The following is a 19387-nucleotide window of genomic DNA, read 5'->3' as shown; positions in this document are numbered from 1 at the left end:
GGGGTTGCACCACAATGAATTGTAATCACCATGGACTTATATCAGATACTGGGAAGCAGGCAATATCCTTAATAGAACTAGGATATGTTTAAGCAGTGTTATGCTGAAAGAATTCTCATGGGCGAAGAGAATCAATTACACCCACCATTTCAATGTGTTCTGAATGAGCTGCTTGCAAAATGAGACAGACAAAATGTTTTGCACTCATCTGCCTTTTTCAATGTAATTGTTTTCTTAACAGGAAGTGCAGCGTTGTACATCTGACATGAACATCACCGCTGAACATTCCAATCACCCCGACAACAAGCACAAAAACAGATACATCAACATTTTAGCATGTGAGTAGTAAAGGCCTTAAGAGACAACAGTAACAAAAAGTGTCCACTTTATACTACAGTACTGGCGTAAGAATGCCTGTCTGCCTAGCATGAGGTTAGTTAGAGTGACAAAAGTTTGTTTTCATCCAAGGGACAAGATACCCCTGTTAGGTATGCTTTCTGAGAGGACTGATATTGACAGTCTGACATTAGATACTTTTGGCTTTTGGTTAGAAAGTAGCAATCCTGCCTAAAGATTTCACAGCTGAATGTTTCAGCCTAAATTACTGTCTGATCTAGGTATGCTAATCTCTGAAAAGCGACTTGAGGGAACTACATATTTGACAATCCTTGCTAGTTCCATTCTCTCCCAAACTTGCTAATGGGTTTGTCACATTTCCAAGTGCTCTGGAAAGAAACAAACCCAGAACTTTTTGATCCCTTAGCTGACCATTTCTGCCACTTTTTTTTTTCTGGACAGCAAATTATTTTACTGGTGCAGTTGAGAATGGAAGAAGTTTTGTGATCTTCAAATGAAGGGCAGCATATAAATTTAATAAGTAGTAAAAAGAATCTTTAGGGAAAGAATGGTTTAGCCCCAAAAGAGCCAATGAAGGTTTCCTCCAGATGTTGGACTCCCAGCAGCCCTGGACATTCGCCGTCCATGCTAGTTGGAGCTGATGGGAGTTGTGCTTATTAGTTTTCTGGTTAGGGAATTGTCCTTTTAAGAAATCCATAGTTTTAATCTCCTAATATGTTTTCCTGTTTTGTGCCTGTTTGTTATCTTTCCTGAAGATGATCACAGTAGAGTGAAGCTAAGACCTTTGCCGGGAAAAGACTCGAAGCACAGTGACTACATTAATGCCAATTATGTTGATGTAAGTTGTTTTTTGCTCTCATCTCTCTTTTGAGAAACACTGTCCTACAGAAGAAATAGAAACCATTAGTACTTGTAGAATTATTATATTTTTTTTTTTGCTGTTGACTAACTTTAGCTCCAGACTCCTCAAACGTTCAGCAGGAAAGGCATCTCACACTGCAATATATACATTATTAATATGACTGCCATGCAGATACTTTATCTTGCTTTGCCTTATGGTTTTCTTTGAAGGGTTACAACAAAGCGAAAGCCTACATTGCCACCCAAGGACCTTTAAAGTCTACATTTGAAGATTTCTGGAGAATGATTTGGGAGCAAAACACTGGAATTATCATCATGATTACAAACCTTGTGGAAAAAGGAAGAGTAAGGGCAATGCAGTTTTTCACTAGCTACTTTTCTCACTGTGATTATGTGATCTGTAAGACTAAGGGGATGGGTGTGGTGGTAGTGATGCTTGAAGCCTTGCTTCTAGCAGTGATAGGCTGAGCTCTCCTAAGGTCACAGAAGGTCTGGGGAAGCAGAAGGCTGACACTGGCTGAGCTGATTGTGCCCTAGAGAAAGAGGAGTCAAAGAAGGTTCCTGAGAAGGCAGCATACCACTGAACAAAGGAGGGCCTAGGAAACCAAGTTTGGAAGAGAGAGAGCACCAGAAGAATTCTCTGTCATCAGTATTACCATACTTACATGTATGCTGTGATTCCATAAAAATTATTCTCAGAGCAGTTTCAAATGAACAACGTAACGAAGTTAAACAAAAATAATAGCAACAATATATAAAAATGCAACATCAATAAAAATTAAAACACACTATCAATAATACATACCAAACAGTATGTCAGACAGTCAATACAATAAACATAACAGTATTTGATACAAAATAACAATATTTGGTACATAATAACCTAACCATCAATTTAATAGATACAGGAACCTGTGGATAAGCACCATTTCCTTAATAGAACAGTATAAAAATTCACAACATCCAGCAGAACACAGCTTCAGCACCCCTAAGTGGTAGCCAAAAGTACACAATGTACATGCCCAGTACATTGGTGAACTTACTCTCACAGTCAGCATACCAGAGCACAGGCAAATAGCAAAAAAAAAAACCAACAACCTCAGAGCCGCTTAGAGCAATCTGAGGGTTCTTTTTTAAAAATGCAGGAAATGAGCCAGATCCAGAACATTCTAAAAAGACCAATCCTCATGCTACAAGCCAAACAAGAGACTGAAATGAGGTCAACATTAGCACTCATGCTATCAGCAATAAGAAAAGGGATCATGGTCCAAGCATTATTTTAGGGAGCCCAGTACAAACTTGCAGTGCAGACCCTCTGCCACATACATACTATGATCACAACCCATACATAGAATAGCATGTTACCAAGGAAAAGTTTCCATTTTAATTAAACTTTCCACCTCTGAAATTTTACCATGGCCAGAGCTGGCCAAAGGCATTTGGCCGACCGGGGTAAAGAACAATTCCATGTACAGAAGCCAGCCAGATTGGCAGTTGACTCTTACTTCAACACTGGTAATTGGTCAGCATTCCTCGTTGCGTCAGAGGACAGCAGGCTAATTTAGGGATGCAGGGCAGGCTGCGTGGCACAAATAACTCTGTTTTCCATCACTTCTTATAACCCCACACCTGCCACCTGAGGTAACTGCCTGACAGAGCGCGGTCCACACTAGGACCTTTTTACTAAGGCCCAAATATATACACACTATTTGCCATTGTTGGTAGCAGAAGAGTTATTTGAAGCTTGCTGATTATTTTGTAACTTTTTGGTTGATCGTAATGAAGTTGTTATCCTGTTGATGTTTTTGGTTTTTTTAGAAGACTAACAAGCTGCAAATGTTTCATAAATAGATCAATTCACTTCAGAGATTTATTTTTCTGGCCTTTTTCATTGAGAAATCATGAATTATCTCACCCAAGTCAATTTACCTTGCAAGTTCGCACACAATAGACAAAATAATTAGGTAGCTTAATGTTCTTGCCCAGGGCAACACACACTGCACCAAAAGTTGGCTGCTTTTTTTGTAAATCTAATTTAGTTAGAGAAGCAGAGGTCACACACACTCTTCCCAAAGTAGATTTTTTGAGATGCGGTGTTTCACAAGGAAAGTTCTAAGGAAGATCTGTAAGATACTTATGAAGTAGACATTTACTCACATATATTTTGGGCATGCAAATCCTACATGTAGCACTGACTTCCTCTAGCCCTAGGATCAATAACCCTATTCTGCTTTGTCCTCCCCATCAACTCTCCGTCCTTCCTTCCTCTGCAGAAGGAACTCTGAGACTGATGGATCTTCAGTGAGCAAGTCACATAGGAAAAGCACAAATCTCTCCCTCAAACTGCAAGTTCCCTTTTAACAGCATGAGCACAGTCTCTCTGGGCTGCAACGTAGCCTCAGTTGTCCTTCTAGTAATGATGTTGCAGCCTTGTAGTTCTCCAGGCCCCAGTAAAATGTACCATCCCCCCCTCCACACTTGCCCATGTTTGGGCATTGCGGGCAATGATAATTTCCAAAGAACCCTCAAACCAAATGTGCCCTTGCAACCTAAGTTCAACAAAAGGCCAAGAAAACAAGAAGCACTCACTTTTGCAATTCCACTAAGAGATGGCACAAAGGGGAGGCAACTTTTAGGTGCAGCTTTCCACTCCAGCTGCTGATGGAATATGGCTCTGTTGTTCTGTCTTTCACACTCACTCCCTGTGTGGCAGAAAAGGTAACTGGGGCCAGGGCATTCCAGATGACAACCGCTTCCCTGCGTTCTCAACTGGCCCATCAGCTGAGAAGCTGCAGCTGATACTGGTTTCAGGCCAGAGTCATCTGAAAAAGGAGGGAAGACTTTTCTAGCATGTTGCTGGTCTTGTGTTCTCTAGCACGCTTCAAAATCTAATATCCTATGCTACTCTGTCTTTTCTCAGAGAAAATGTGACCAATACTGGCCATCAGAAAACAGTGAAGAATATGGCAATATCATTGTCACATTGAAGAGCACAAAAATACATGCTTGCTATACAGTCCGCCGCTTCACAGTCAGGAATGCAAAAATGAAAAAGGTGAGAAGTGTTATTGCATTGTGGTTTGGACAAAGGATAGACACTAGGAATATGCTATTGGGTGCGATATACACAGCTGCTGTATATCTCTTTGATGAAATATCTGGACCCAGCCATTCAAATGCACTCTCCTAGATTTAATAAGGCAGGAGGGATGGGGGACAAGAGGACACATGGACGGGTATGTATCCACCAGCACCCTGTCCACATCAGCTGACTGCATAAGCTGAAACCAATCCCACAACACATCACCAGCACTTTACATTGGATATTTCTTCTGCAACTGAAACAACTACAGAGTCAAGTTCACTCCAGAGCTGAGCAACTTTATATTGTGTAACCAGTCAGTCGCAGCAGGTCCTCAAATGTTCCAGGGGCCCCACCCCAGAGGCAGATTTAGGGGAGCGCAATTTTGTGGTTCGGTCACACTGGATATGGAGCCTTGGGCATGTCACAACTATGCTTTAGAATGGACCACAAGAGGCTGGGGGTGCCAAATTTTGGCATTGCACAGGGCCCCAGTGAAATTTGAGACCCCAAGGTCCAAAGCCTGCAGTGCCACAATGGCATCCTGTCATAAAATGGAAGAGCTTTCATTCTGGCATGGAATGATGTCTCTACTAGTAAATTGGTTCTGGGGATGCTCAACTACCCTACATGCACAAAGAAAGGTCACAGAGGCAGGTATTTGAATAATGGCTGTGCTTGTAGAATGAGAGTCATTGCTAGGCAGTTGTTTTGCCTATGTAATCCTATTTTTCAGCTCAAGCATGTAGAGTTCAATCCTGCTTTTTGCAGGGATCAGCTGCACAAGCAGTCAATCCAGCTACCAGTATGTCTTCACCTGCCCACACCTACACCAAACATGATGTCAGGTGTGGGGCACATGGGCATGGAAAACCAAGAAAGACCAACCTTTCTGCCAGTGATTTATTTAGTCTTTGTAGAAAAGTATCGTGATTTTATTTATATATTTTTGCAGCAAGTTAAAAGAAGAAATTGAGAAACTCGCCAAAAGAGTAAGAAATCAAGAAGAGAGACTTTTTAAAATAGAATGGGGGGGAAATTATTGACTATTTGAAGATACACTGTAAACAAATCAAAACATTAGTGGGACTGATATAAACATGCACAATAAGAGATAATTAAGGGGAAGATAAGGGAAAATTAGTAAATATATTTGAATTAGATGTGCAGTAATAAAAAGATATAAAATAAATAACCGCAGAAAGGAGGGAAGTTGAGGGGAAGGTAAATTAGACTTGCAAAGATTTTGTTTCTCTTGTTAAAATATTTGCAAAAGGTGAAAATGATTTAAAAAAAAAAATTAGAAGAATAGGCACTGGTTAAAGCTTATCTCACACCTGAACATGGTGCAGTTCAATCCCCAACTAATATGTTTTCCTCCTGTATGTGTTTCATATATTCTGGCTCACTAGGGGAACCCTAAAGGACGACAGAATGAACGGACGGTCATTCAGTATCACTACACACAGTGGCCCGACATGGGTGTGCCTGAATATGCACTGCCAGTGCTGACATTTGTAAGAAGATCCTCTGCAGCCAGGACTGCTGAGATGGGCCCAGTGGTTGTGCACTGCAGGTACAGCTGGGCAAGTTCAGTCTAATTTTGCGTGCAACATGTTGTAGATTAATATACAACTGAAGTAGAGCATAACAGTATTTCCCATATGTATCGTGCACTTTACAATCAATTATATCCATTTTGCAATAGGAAGAGATTGTGATTTATCAACACCATTCACTGAATCATTGGCTGAACCACAGTTTGAACTTCAATTTCTCTGGTCCAATACAAGTTTATTAACTGTCCCGCACAGCACATCACATTGCTGGGTGAAATTCTCTTATATAGATGAATGACTTTCTGGGATCTGATAATTCTGTAATCCACAGCAGAACTGGGCAGTTTTTATTGAATTCTAGAGGATTATGCAGTTCGCTGCAGGATTTCATGCTGTGATCGCTTGCTGTCATTTTATGGGACAGAGCTTTCAGGTTCTACCGAATAGGTTTAATCCAGAACTGCCCTATGCCACACCACAGCTGCTCAAGAACATTTGCAACTTTTTCTTTAACCACAACAGATTCAGAAAAGAATTCATCAGATGAAGACATTTAAACTTTTCCAGACTTTTTAATGTATTGTTGTTTTAACATGCTGTATTCTTACATTTTGGCTTATTTTTTTTAGCTTTGAATTACCGCTAAAGGGTTGAATGTTTTGGAGCTTTTTTAATTGTCAGAAAGGGCAAAAGTAAATGAATCCTACTTTCATCAGTGGGATTCCTTAATATGTTCTGATTGCAAAATGTAAGACTCCTTTTTGGGAAAGAGTAGCTGTGTGTGCTACATGTACTTCCTAAATTTGCAGATATTTGCATGTTCACATATTTATTTAATATATTATTTTACTTACTGCATTCATAGCCCACCTTTTTCTTCAAGAAGCTCAAGGTGGCATACATGATTCTCCCTCTCCTCATTTAGTCCCCACAACAACCCTGTGAGGTAGGTTAGGCAGAGAGGCTGTGACTGGCCCAAGTTGAGCTTCCTGGCTGAGCAGGGATTTGCACCCCACATCCTTGTCCAACACTCTAACCGCTACACCACCAAGTCGCACCAAGTTTCTCTCAAACCTGGAGAGTATCACCAACTGAAAATGAATCTTACCAGCTGACCTGTCTTTAAATGCTGAGCAAGACTGGCCAACCTTTTTTTGGCCCAGAAGCTGCATTCACTGGGAGCTAAGGTTCCTTGTGCGAGGATTCAAAGAAACACCTAAGATCCCAGCAATTACAAGCAAATTGAAAGTTGGCCATTGCATATTATAGAAAATCTAAAGAGCAAGACTTTGTGAATGTAAAGAAGCGTCTACTGTATATCAATATTAGCATGGTGTTGCAATTCTTTATTAGTGTTTAACTAGCCTTTCTCCTGAAACTTCTGTTTTGTCAGCGCTGGTGTTGGCAGGACTGGTACCTACATTGTTATAGACAGTATGCTGCAACAGATAAAAGACAAAAGCACAGTTAACGCCCTGGGTTTCCTGAAACACATCAGGACACAGCGCAACTACCTCGTCCAGACAGAGGTAAAACACAGAGACACATTTGTTTTTACCGCAGCAAGCTATTGTCGCCAATTAAATATTGCAAGAGGGTCTGCCAAGTGTAATTTCCACTGAAATATCTCCATAGGTTACATACTGCATTTCTTATGTTTTTCTGTGAATTCAGTTTGCAAAAGCATGTAGTTGTCGTATTATTATTTAGCAATTGTGTCGCTTTTAAAATAAACCAAGCACTTCACAGAGAATTTTCAAAATACTAGACCCAAAGGCTTACAGTCTTTAGTATCCACAAGGCCTTTAGTATGCCAAGGTAATGTATATTTTATAACACAGAGAACTTTCGTAAAGGTGAACAGCAATTGATTAAAGTTGATGCAAGTCTCACTACCACCACCACTTTCCTTTTTTGTAAAAGTAAAGGAGAAAATAGTCTTAGAAAAAGAAGGGAACTGAGGCATACAGGAAGAAAAGGGAAATTCAGTACATAAAAAATAATAATAAGCAGAACAGCAAGCTGCAAAAGGAAAAAAAGCAAGCAGAGATAACTATGGGGAAAATCTGAAAATTTATCTAAGCAGTATTTTTATTTAGTTGGTTCATTTTTAACTTGCCCTTCATTAAGCAAATGGTCCAGGTTGGGATACAGTGAACATAAAATCAAACTAGCGAGGCAACAGTTCTAAACTCTACACCTTACTCAAAAAAATCAGTGTTCTAATACATCTGGCTAAAGAGGCAAGCTTTCAGCTGGCACCAAAACCAACCAAAATTGGTGTCAAAAAGATTTCAAGAGGGGAAGGCATTCCAAAGTCAAGAAGCCAGCACTAAGAAGGCCCTTCTGAGAGCTGTAGATGTACAAACCTCACTCGGAGGTGAACTAGCGCTTTTCACACAGTCTTCACACAGTTGCCTTTAAAGAAGCTATGCTCCACTTACTATGGGCTTGCTTCATTCTTTATTTGCTTCCTGCCATTCTAGGAGCAGTATGTTTTTATTCATGATGCCTTGTTGGAAGCCATTCTTGGGAAAGAGACTGAAGTTTCTGCTAACCAGCTACATAGCTATGTTAATAGCATTCTCATACCTGGAATTGGAGGAAAGACTCGGCTAGAGAAACAGTTCAAGGTAAGCTTCATTCTTAGCTTGTTCAGCCCTGCTGCCTTTCCTAGGGGGATAAAGTGATCAGACCAAAACTGTACTTTATCAATGCGGATGGGTGGGAGGAATGGTCTGATGAAAAGACTTTTGGTTACACCTCTGAAGTTGTCTTAATGTGTAAGGCAAGTTCACCTAGGAGTAGATGGGCATTTAAATATCCCAGTCCTATGCCATTTAGGACATAATACTCATCCTTCAATTCAGAGCCTGGAAATGGATCAGAGGCTATCCCAACCTGATAGATGGTGCTGAAAGCTGCTGATAGGTCCAGCAGAACCAGCAGGGATACTCTCCCTTGTGAGCTTCTGGAAAAGGTCAGCCACAAAAGTGACCATGGCCGTCTCCATCCTATATCTTGCCTAAAGTGGGACTGAAATGGATCATGATAATCTGTGTCATTGAAGAGATCCTGCAGGTTTATCACCATTGCACCCTAAGCACCTTTCCTAAGAATGAAATATTGCAGACTGGGTGGAATTTTAAACGCATTTAAAACATATATCTAAAACACATCAGCATCTACGTGCCATTATAGGCTTGGCTAAAGAAACATGTTTTAAACAAGTGACAAAAGGTGTACAGCAAAAGCACCTTCCTGATGTCAATAGGCAGAGAATTCCAAAGTATAGGCGCCACCACACTGAAAGACTGATTTGTGACAACTGTGGTATGAGTATTGTGTGTCATCTGTAACGGTGCCTATTCTGCAGATTGAAGCGATTGAGAGCGCACATGTAACGTAAGGCGATCTCATAAGTAAACTGGTCTCAAGCTGTTAAGGGCTCTCTGTACTAAAAGTAACACCTTGATCTTGTCCACATCTTCAGTGACACAAGTGAAAAACTATCCATAAAAAGTAGAGCAAGTAGGACCCAGGTTTACACTTATTGAACCTGCATTAACTGTGGCTAGTGATGTGAGGTGAGAATATTCTCTGCTAGAAAATTCTCTGGAGAATATTCTCCACATTCAATCTTATAAGGTGTCATTTACCAGAGATTGACATTATATTATCATATAATGATAATATATTTAATGTTAATGGCTTCTTTTTTATATGTACGCATATAGTTATGTTTATCAAGTTATGTTTTAGTCACCAAAACAGTTATTAAGTGTTAGAGCTATTAGGAGCACAAGATAGACTATTACTGAATTTACTTGTATCAAACCTTAACATGCCAATTGTATTTTTTGACATGTCCTGTAATATGTACATGTTCTAATGGAAAAATAAAATATGATTTAACTACTGAGTTTTCTTATACCAAACCTTAGCATGACAATTACTAGTGCCATCACCTTAGAATGATTTAACTTTAACTATAAAACATGTTTTACTTTTTTATTTGATACTTGCAAGTGACAAGTATGTTTGTGCTTATATATTTTCACTGTGGTTCTTTTACTACATATATGGTTAGTGGTGAGTCATTCACGTTGAATTTTCAATTTCAAGCTTGGTGCAAAAAAAATCAAAGAATGTAAATTCATGTTATTGCCCCATTGAATAAAAGTATCTGTACAATTTTTGGTTGCCATCTAAACAAGTTTACCCATTAATAAACATGTATATTAACAACTTATATCATTCTGAATACATTAAATTATATCATTTTCAATGCATTAAAATGAATATTCTATTTTAAATGAAAATTCTCTAATATTCGCATTAGTCAAGAATATTCTCCAAAAGATTATTCTTGAGAATTTAATATCACTAACTGTGGCGTCTCAAGTGGGAACAAAATATCTGATGATTTTGTCTGTGAAGTATCTTGAGAAGCAGTCACAGTAAGCTCACTTTTTACCCTGAAAGTATCACAGTCAACTTGGCAGGCAAAATAGGCAAGCCCAGGAATAACTGATCTCAGCTGCAGCATTCAGGTTCACAATAGCAGCAAGGAGGGAAAATTCCTTAGGCGTAGTCTTGTTTTGAAGTTTTATAAAAGAACAGAGAGAGCTTTTTTGTTTCCTGAGACCTGTTCTGACCTACATATATCTTTGGGGCTTTGCAATATGTCTTCAGCAGAACTCAAATCGACATTGTCAAACCAGGTTGGAATGGAATTTCATTCACCCTGCATGATATAAATGAGACCTATGCAAACTTGAGGGCCCAACATGTGTTTGTATAAGTACCTTTCTTTAGGCAGAAAGTTCAGTTCATCTTGGCGTTTTGAATGCTTTTAGCATATTTTACAGTTTAGTCTTCCAGAGATGCATTTTTCCCCAGAAATAAGAAATATTTGTGTGTGTGCATGTGTGAGAAACAGAAAGAACTGCAAAGGACTTAATCACTCTTGCTTATTTTTTTAGCTGGTTATGCAATGCAATGCTAAGTACGTGGAGTGCTTCAGTGCTCAGAAGGACTGCAACAAAGAAAAGAACAGGAACTCATCAGTTGTGCCATGTAAGATCACATCTTAAAGTCTGATTGTTGTGCTGAATAATTTCCTTGTGCTAAATTCTGAATTGTGTTTGCATGAAATGATGTGGGCCCTCAATTGGATTGTTTTGTGCTATTGGGTCAGAGTTCTTTTTAAATATAAATCTGATTTGTGGCTCCTGATACTGGATGCATGTTAATGCATTCCAATGCATAAATACAAATAAGTTTTGAACCAAGTGAAAGTATAAGAGTTTAATATAGTGATGAAGTATTTTCAGATATTTTCAGGGAACTTAATACAGTTTCCAGGAATTTTCACTTGTCTTTTCCTGCAGAAATTCAATTATCAGCACTTTCAGAAGTGCAAAATAATTTTAGGGAAGAAAAAAATCCTAAGGGAAAAGACTCCGCCCCCCCCCCCCCCATGAACAGCTCAATGCATTCTGCCCATGCTCAATAGCCATATAATGCTGTTTGTTGGTGGGGAGATGGAAAACGAGGTAGGCGTGGGAATGGAACAGAGTATTGTGAAGGAGAGCATGGCTGGCTGGGACACTGAACAGGAGGTCTGCATGCTGCAACTTTTTGTTGCAGGTCCCAAATATTTATGGCATTGGTTTTCAAAGTGTTGTAATTCACCTCAATTCTTCATGCCAATGGGTGAATAAATCTAAATAAGTAAATGGGGTATGCATCATTAAGGATGATTTGTCTGTGTTAGTCCTACAATAAAAATATTACATCTGAAATATTAAGTTGATCCTTAGAAGCGCTTCAATGGCTGGGAGGCAAAACTTATATGGGGTCCTTGACATTAGTCGCCAAACATTTTTGCTTATCTGCTTTGCTGAAGTTTTTTATGCTCACTCCGCAAAAGAATTGGTAAGCGTGGCTACCTCTGCAGTCATTAGAAGAGTCCAGTGGTATCCAAACCTTTTTCAAAGAGGGCCAGATTTGATGAAGTGAAGGGCCGTGAGGGCCGACCAAAGTTGTTGACTTTTTTTAGGATTTTACCCCAAAGTTGTTGAGCTTTTTTAGGGTTGAATTTAGAATTGATGAGATTTTTTTAGGATTTTACCCCAGGAAATAAACTGCCACGGGGGCTGGATTAAACCGACCAGCGGGCTGGATTAGGCCCTCGAAACAGACTTTGGACATACCTGGTCTAGATAAATCCACTGCTGTGTGTGTGCATTCTGTGGTAGTTAACTTCAATTAATGTGGTTCTCAGAGGATAGCTGCTGACTTGCCCTGAAGTTAGGGAAGTGGCTGTTGCTGTCACTACTTTTGGGAAGGGATGAGAGCAGCAAAAATAAATCAAATGTTGTTGTGTGTAGTTGCCCATAAATGATATGATCATCATCAAATCTTTATTTCATTTATTACATTTTCATCCTCTGCCCTTTCTCCAAGGAGCTCAAGGCACATAGTCCTGACTCTATTTATCCTCACAACAAACTTGTGATGTAAATTAGGCTGGGAGTATCTGGCCCAAGGCCCTGGGTGAATTTCATAGTGGAGAGGGAATTCGCTATTAACTATTATTTGGCATCTGGGGATAGCAGAAAGTAGTAAAATTTTATTGCTGAAATTATATCCTTGTGCAAACATTTCATTTTTATCATTTTTATAGCTTTATCTCCTGCATGAGCTCAGCAAATTTTATGATACTGGGTCTGGCCCTGGGAGAAATAGGAGTTGTGTTATGATAGCTGTGCTAAGATTGTGAGTTTTGTTTGATATGGGCTTTTCGTCTGTTCATTTGTTTGTTTGCAGCTGAACGAGCAAGGGTGGGACTGGCACCATTACCTGGAATGAAAGGAACTGATTACATTAATGCCTCTTATATTATGGTAAGAAAATCAACAGAAAGTAACCGAATATAAAATTGTTCAGTTGGTTTTATCTATTGTTGCAAATAGCTCTTTTGTTTCTTTTTTCAATGAGGTGATTCTTTTTTCCAAAGAACAGCCACTGTGTGCAACAAACGTTATACAGTGCTGCTTAGAATTAAAAGAAATTCATTTTTTATAACTTAGGGAATTAGGTACACAATTCATCCTCTCCTGCATGCACAGCTCATGGGATGAGATCACCACAGAGCTTCAATTGAGTCTTCTAACTCTGATTCCCTTGCCAGCCCTTGACTGGGCAGATGTTCACTAAAGCATGCCAGCTATTATGTAGAATGAGAGGAGCCCAGCACATCTCCCATTCCAGGTAATAACCAGCATGCTGCAATGGATATATGTCCCAGCCAAGGACTATGGTGTAGTTAAAAGGTTCATTCAGTCCTGTGGAGATCCTGCCCTGCTTGCACTGCTCTGTGAGCTGCTGTGCAGGAGAGATGGGCCATGCCCTACATTGGCCAGTCATATTCTTCATAGTTGCATATTGTGTGTCATTTGCATATTTTGTCATTGACAGTGTCATTCTACTGGAGGAATTTTTTTAAAACATCTGAAGTGACATTTGCTGTACCAGAAACTAGAACAAGTGGCATCACAGAAGGAAGGCAATATATCTAATAACTGTGCTGAATCCATTATTTTTAATTAGGGTAAACAAATATTAGTTGCAGCTCATCTTAGTTGTTTCCACTGTGGTCCTCTACACTCAGTGGGTTGCCGTTCCTGGTGGAAACTATTCAGAGAAGTGAAACATGTTTATAGCGTTTATTTTTCGCTTATATATTCTCCAGTATTGTTTTAGGATAAATTAACACAGCAGGGAGCTTTGAAAATTTAGCAATCTAATAAACTTGTATTGTCTGCTCTCATCCATGAAGTTTCCAAACTATTCTATGCACTGAGTAACTGCTGCATTTGGTTCTTGCTTTAAAAGGGTTACTATCGGAGCAACGAGTTCATCATTACACAACATCCCCTGCCACACACGACTAAAGATTTCTGGAGAATGATCTGGGATCACAATGCACAGATCATTGTCATGCTTCCGGATAACCAGAGCTTTGTAAGTTATTTAACTCCACCTACTTTATATTAATGATGTATCACAGCAGGGAGCAAGAACTGGGCCACTTAACTACATATTATGGCTGTATTTCAATGCAAAGCATAGTTGATGTCTCCTTTAACAGTTCCATAATCCACAGTATCCAAAGACGCCTGGGAAAGAAGTTGAGGGAAGACAGTGGGAGGGAGGAAACCTGTTGTGTTCTGTCAGCATCCCTGCAAAATGTCCCAGTTCTGTGCTGCCCTACTGTGAAGGCAAAGTCTATCCAGTGAGCTTTTTCAAAAGGAAAGGAAAACTTTAGCGCTTTTGCACCGGTCACCCCTCAGGGATATCAATCTCCATTTGTGACCTCTCTTTCTCTAATGCCAATGAGAAATAATATCTGCCTGCCCTTATCTTCTTGAACAACAGAACATGTAAAATTACTTTGTTTACTGTTGCAGTGGAGCTCTATAGACGGGCATCTTACAAAACAGCTGAGCAGTATGTTGTCATTTCCATTAAATTACTGCAGGTGCCTAAATAGTTGTTATCCCAGTTGATTGGTTGTGTAGAAAGACAGAAACACACAGTGAGTTGTTGGCATAATGGTTCTTAGTGAGCAGTGAAGTGGCAGTCATAATTTATCTGCACCTTCCCATAATATCTAATGGATTTGTGGACTATGGCACAGGACTAGAATCTGTATTCCTCCCATGACTCTGGTGGTATTTCTCCTGGAACTGTGGGCTTCTGGTATATGAACTCCAAAACTGATTAGAAGAACAAGAGAGCGAGCCCACATTTCCATCTGCTCCAGGGCTCTTTGTCTGCCAGCATTCGTCACTGGTTGGGACACAATGTCATTTTCTAAGGCAGGAGTAGGCAACATGGTGCCATCCAGATATTGTAGACTGCAACCTCCATCATTCCTGACCATTGGCCATTCTGTCTATGGCTGATGGAAATGCTCATTTGCAACATCTGGAGAGTACCAGGTTGGCTACCCCTGTTCTCAGGTATTCACACTGAATTCAGGGTAAGATGTAGATTCTAACAGTTATGTGCCCTTAACTAAGTTTGTGCTGTCCTAAGCAGGTTTTATTTTGGTTGGATTTCCCAAACCAGAATCGGGTTATCTGGATCAATGCTGTTAAGAATGAGGGGTGTGTGTATATGTGTGGTGTTATGTTTTTAATGTACTGATTTTGAAAATTAAATAGAAGCAGAATATTTAAGGAAAATTCATTTTTATTCTTCAAAATTCATTGTGAACTTACAATACTTTAAAAATATATAGCATGAAGTACAACTGTAGGGTGTGTGTGTGTGCCCGTGTGTGTGTGTGTGTGTGTTATACACATATAGTATCTCTGTATGTCCTGAAGTTACTATTATAAAAGGGAATTTTGAGGCTTTGAATCAAGTCCTAAAGGGCTCTATGGATAGCAAATAAAGGAAATAACATGTCAATATCTAATGACCTTTGTGGCTTCAAGCAGGTGCTTACCTTAAGACATGAAAAACCACATTATAAAATGTTATTGTATTTCTGCAAAATCTGTACCTCTCTATAAAATTTTAATTTTATAAATGTTCTAAAATATGCAGTTCCCTGTGAAACCAATTAAATATCAAACTTGCCCTGATTGGGAAGCTCAGAGTATCCCTATGATATTCATACTGTTGTTTTAACAGGATACATTTTGTAAAAAGAAAGAAAGATCAATTTGTATTTCTTCCTATTAAACCAAGTTTTGGTTCTTTGAATTTTGCTCATGTAGAAAGTAAAGAAATATACCAAAAAGGTCTGTTTGATTCATTTTGTCTTTAGGCAGAGGATGAATTTGTGTACTGGCCAAGTCGAGAAGAATCCATGAACTGTGAGGCATTTACTGTGACCCTTATCAGCAAAGACAGACTGTGCCTCTCTAATGAGGAGCAGATCATCATCCATGACTTTATCCTTGAGGCTACCCAGGTATATAAAACATCCTCCAGAGGTGAATCTGGAGTCTGCTTGGCATTCAAAGTACTGCTGCTGTCAGTTAACAATTGATATGCATTCGTTTCAGTGGGATTGGTTTAATGTCTTTGTTTGGTCATAGTGGACTTATCAGTTTCCCTCATTTCTTCCCAGAGGTCTTCTCCTGTCACATACCAGTTTTGTTTTCAGTATACCATTTCCACAGAAGGTCATAACATTTCAGCTTTTATCTGATCCAAAGGTGAAAGTTCCTCAGACAGGAATTACACCAAGGGCTTGGTTTTATTTTCATTTTTAAGAAGAATGTACTAAGGGTGCATGTTCATTAGCTATTTCTCTGTATGCATCACTGCTATTGAAAGCAGCTTTTGCGGGCCTCACAAGTGGAGTTGGTTATTAGGTATCAATATCTAGATTTTGTTTGGGGCAAGTGATTCCCTCTTAAGGCAAGAGTGGGGGGTCGTTTTTGTGTTGTGGGCTGTATTCCCTTGGGTGTAATCTGTTGGTGGCCACACCTAGCAGTAGAGTTTTGAAACTGGGCTGCAGGTTCCCCGCTCAGTTTTAAGCGGTGTTACCTTCTCTGCAATGTTCTGTGCAATTTCTGGACAAATGGCACCTGCAAGTAGGTTACTCCTAAGTAAGGAGATCAGTTATTCTTTATATAGCAAGTTGCAACTTCTAAATGCAAGTGGGCATGCCAGAGAGCTAGTTGACCCCATCATGCCTTTTCTCTATTCTTACACTCTTTTGTGAGCATATGCACTGCAAGTCCGTAGCGAGCACCATGGAGACAGATGAGAAATGATCAGTGCAGGAGCAGCCAAGGCCCCACAAGTGGGGCACAGTTGCTCTCCAAGCTTTCCAACACAGCAGCTTGCTGGCATCTACTGAGAGGAAGAGGGTAAGTGTGCAGGGAGTTTGGCCCAAGCAGTGCATGGCAGCAGGAGCATCAGATTGCCAGCACACTGTGACTCACAATGGGCCAGCTTCCCCAGAAATCACTTCTCCCCTCTCCATGCCAACAACCCAGTCTGTTGGGAAGCCAGGAGAGCAAAAATGCCCCAACCATGCTGCCTCATGAACCGCTAACAAACATATGTAACTTTTCCTCCACCTCTGATCAGCCTCCATATCCTGAGAACTGGGAAGTAGCCACCATTTTTTAAAAGAGATTGCAGGAGTGGGGTGTCCTGGAAATTACAGGCCAGTTAGCTTAACATCTGTCCTGGCAAAACTGGTGCATAGCACTGTTAACAAATAAAAAAACACACCAAGCATATAGAAGAACAAGCATTGTTGAACGGAATCAGCACGGCTTCTAACATGTTAAGTCCTGACTCATGAACCTATTAGAGTTATTTGATAGTCAACAAGTATATAGATGTGATCTGGTTGATGTAGCAGACTTGCACTTTTAAAAAGCTTTAGACAAGAGTTCCTCACCAAAGGCGGCCACATAAGCTTAGTTGTCATAAATTAAGAGAAGAGGTCCTCTTGTAGGTTAAGTAGCAGAAAGCAGAGAGGAGGAATAAATGGTCAGTTCTCCAAATTGAGAGACATAGAAAATGCAGTCCCACGAGGATCGATATTGGGACCTGTGCTTTTTAACTTGTTCATAAATGATTGAGAGGTAAGGGTGAGCAGTGAAGTGGTCAAGTTTGCTGATGGTGCTAAATTGTTCAGGGTTGTTAAAACAAACAAAAAACTATTGTGACGCATTCCAAAATGACCTCTCTTGACTGAATGAATGGGTAGTAGAATGGAAAATGCAATTTAGTGTAAACAAGTAAAAAGTGATGCATGTTGGTGCAAAAAACATCTTTCACATAGACACTACTTTCACTAGTCAGGGGTCTGACTAGTGGTGAGTGACCAGGACCGAGACCTTGGATTGTATAGTTTGATGAAGATGTCAGCCCAGTGCGTGGCAGCTGTTGTAAGCTTCCCACGGGCATCTGGTTAGCCACTCTGAGGACAGGACTCTGGGCTAGATGGGCCATTGATCTAATTCAGCAAGGACTTCTTTTGTTCTTAAATAAAATTGAAGGTTACCACATGCCACTTGCAGAAAGAGAGTTCCTGCTTCTATGGGCAGAAGACAAGACATGCTTCCTCACAGCAATCCGAGGCTGGATTAACTTCTTTTTAGCTAGAGGTGATCAGTGAATCTATCGGAATGTTAGAAGTGCATTTTTAAACGTAAAAGTGGAATTAAAACGATTAACTGTTGGGTTGGTTTTCGTTTCAGGATGACTATGTTTTGGAAGTACGCCATTTTCAGTGTCCCAAATGGCCAAACCCAGATGCCCCAATCAGCAGTACCTTTGAGCTTATCAATGTAATCAAGGAAGAGGCCTTAACAAGAGATGGCCCCACCATTGTTCACGATGAGTATGTATATCCATCAAATCATATTCATTTTATAGATTGGATAAGAAAGATTACAGTAAATATGGAAGCTTATTTGGCCTTTCATCTGATTAGTGGAAAGGGGGGCACAAGTATTTTATTTGTTTGTTTATAAAACAAGTCTGTACCACCTATTGGCTCTAAAAAAGAGCCTCCAACATGGTTTATAACAATAGTAACACAATTAAAAAGAGCATATAAAGCCAAAATAGCACAGGTAAACAAAAGTATAACTAGGTAAAATTTAAGACACATTAAAAGCCTGACAGAACAAAAATGCCTTAATCACTCACATAAAGAACAGCAGAGAAAGGGCCACTCTAATCTAGTTCACAGTTAGGGTGCTGCCAGTGAAAAGGACCTACCCTTCCAAAAAAAAAAAAATCACCTTGCAGAGCAGGGCTTTGGAAGTTGATGAAGATTGACTAGCAGGTTCATGCAGAAATAGACCTTCCTTTACATATCCTGGTCCCAAGCCACTTCAGTATCTTAGATTGGGCCTGTAACAGAATTGGAAGCCAGTACTTCATCCACCAAGGCAATCAAAGCCATTTCTGTCCTCAAGCTGGGCTTCAACCCAGATCAGAAAGGATCTAAATAATAAGAGTCTTGTCCAAGAAAGCTTGGGTTTGAGTTGCCACCATTGCGGAGAAAGCTTTTCAATAAAGGTCTCACAACTAATTTCTCATTCAAGGAAGAATTCAGAGTTCCAACCACCCACTTGGCCAGCCTCCCATCTGGCATTCTTAATCGGCCGCAATGGACACGGACCAAAATGCAAGCGGTTAGCCTCAGGCTAAACAAGCTAAAATTTATCCTTCAAAACAGTACAAGCAGCAACCTCAAATGAAGCCATAGATTCCCGCTTCCAGTGCAGAGTTTAAGCTGGAATACATGCAAGTGAATTCATCAGCAAAGTGTTTTGCAAAGTGGTCACAGCAGGCTGCCAAGGCTTCCTCCTTGCTAACTTGTGGACTAGCATGCAACCATCTCCTCATCACTTGGAACAGCTCCACTGACTGACCCATGTCAATGCACTGGTGATTAAGAAGTATAATTTCTTCGGTGCCATCATCACCATAGAATAGGTCTTGGAATGAATTTCAACACATTTTTATA

The 19387-nt window shown here is 40.0% G+C and overlaps 2 protein-coding genes across 29 annotated transcripts in view; one reads left to right on the top strand and one right to left on the bottom strand.

The window, feature by feature from the left end:
- The window catches only part of LOC308471644 (uncharacterized protein), an 88264-nt gene that overhangs the window by 46695 nt on the left and 22182 nt on the right, over positions 1–19387 (bottom strand). For 3 of the 23 annotated variants that reach the window (XM_080995918.1, XM_080995917.1, XM_080995915.1), the window contains exon 3: positions 3808–4040. The exons of 4 other annotated variants lie outside the window; for them this stretch is intronic. In XM_080995918.1, the coding sequence (XP_080852044.1) occupies positions 3808–4040 (233 nt within the window). 16 more of the 23 variants (XR_013983016.1, XR_013983018.1, XR_013983015.1 and 13 more) reach the window with 12 other exon arrangements.
- PTPRG (protein tyrosine phosphatase receptor type G) overlaps positions 1–19387 on the top strand; it is a 542845-nt gene that overhangs the window by 514213 nt on the left and 9245 nt on the right. For all 6 annotated transcript variants that reach the window (XM_080995611.1, XM_080995608.1, XM_080995607.1 and 3 more), the window contains exons 16-27: positions 242–338; positions 1113–1195; positions 1429–1563; positions 4139–4273; positions 5713–5876; positions 7253–7388; positions 8346–8492; positions 10845–10938; positions 12694–12770; positions 13762–13890; positions 15707–15853; positions 18108–18250. In XM_080995611.1, the coding sequence (XP_080851737.1) occupies positions 242–338; positions 1113–1195; positions 1429–1563; positions 4139–4273; positions 5713–5876; positions 7253–7388; positions 8346–8492; positions 10845–10938; positions 12694–12770; positions 13762–13890; positions 15707–15853; positions 18108–18250 (1487 nt within the window). The remainder of the gene's footprint in view (positions 1–241; positions 339–1112; positions 1196–1428; positions 1564–4138; positions 4274–5712; positions 5877–7252; positions 7389–8345; positions 8493–10844; positions 10939–12693; positions 12771–13761; positions 13891–15706; positions 15854–18107; positions 18251–19387) is intronic.

The sequence above is a fragment of the Podarcis pityusensis genome, assembly GCF_964106645.2.
Source record: "Podarcis pityusensis genome assembly, chromosome: 2".
Taxonomy (NCBI): Eukaryota; Metazoa; Chordata; class Lepidosauria; order Squamata; family Lacertidae; genus Podarcis; species Podarcis pityusensis.
The sequence above is the reverse complement of the archived record's forward strand: the minus strand, read 5'-3'. Positions and strand labels throughout refer to the sequence as shown.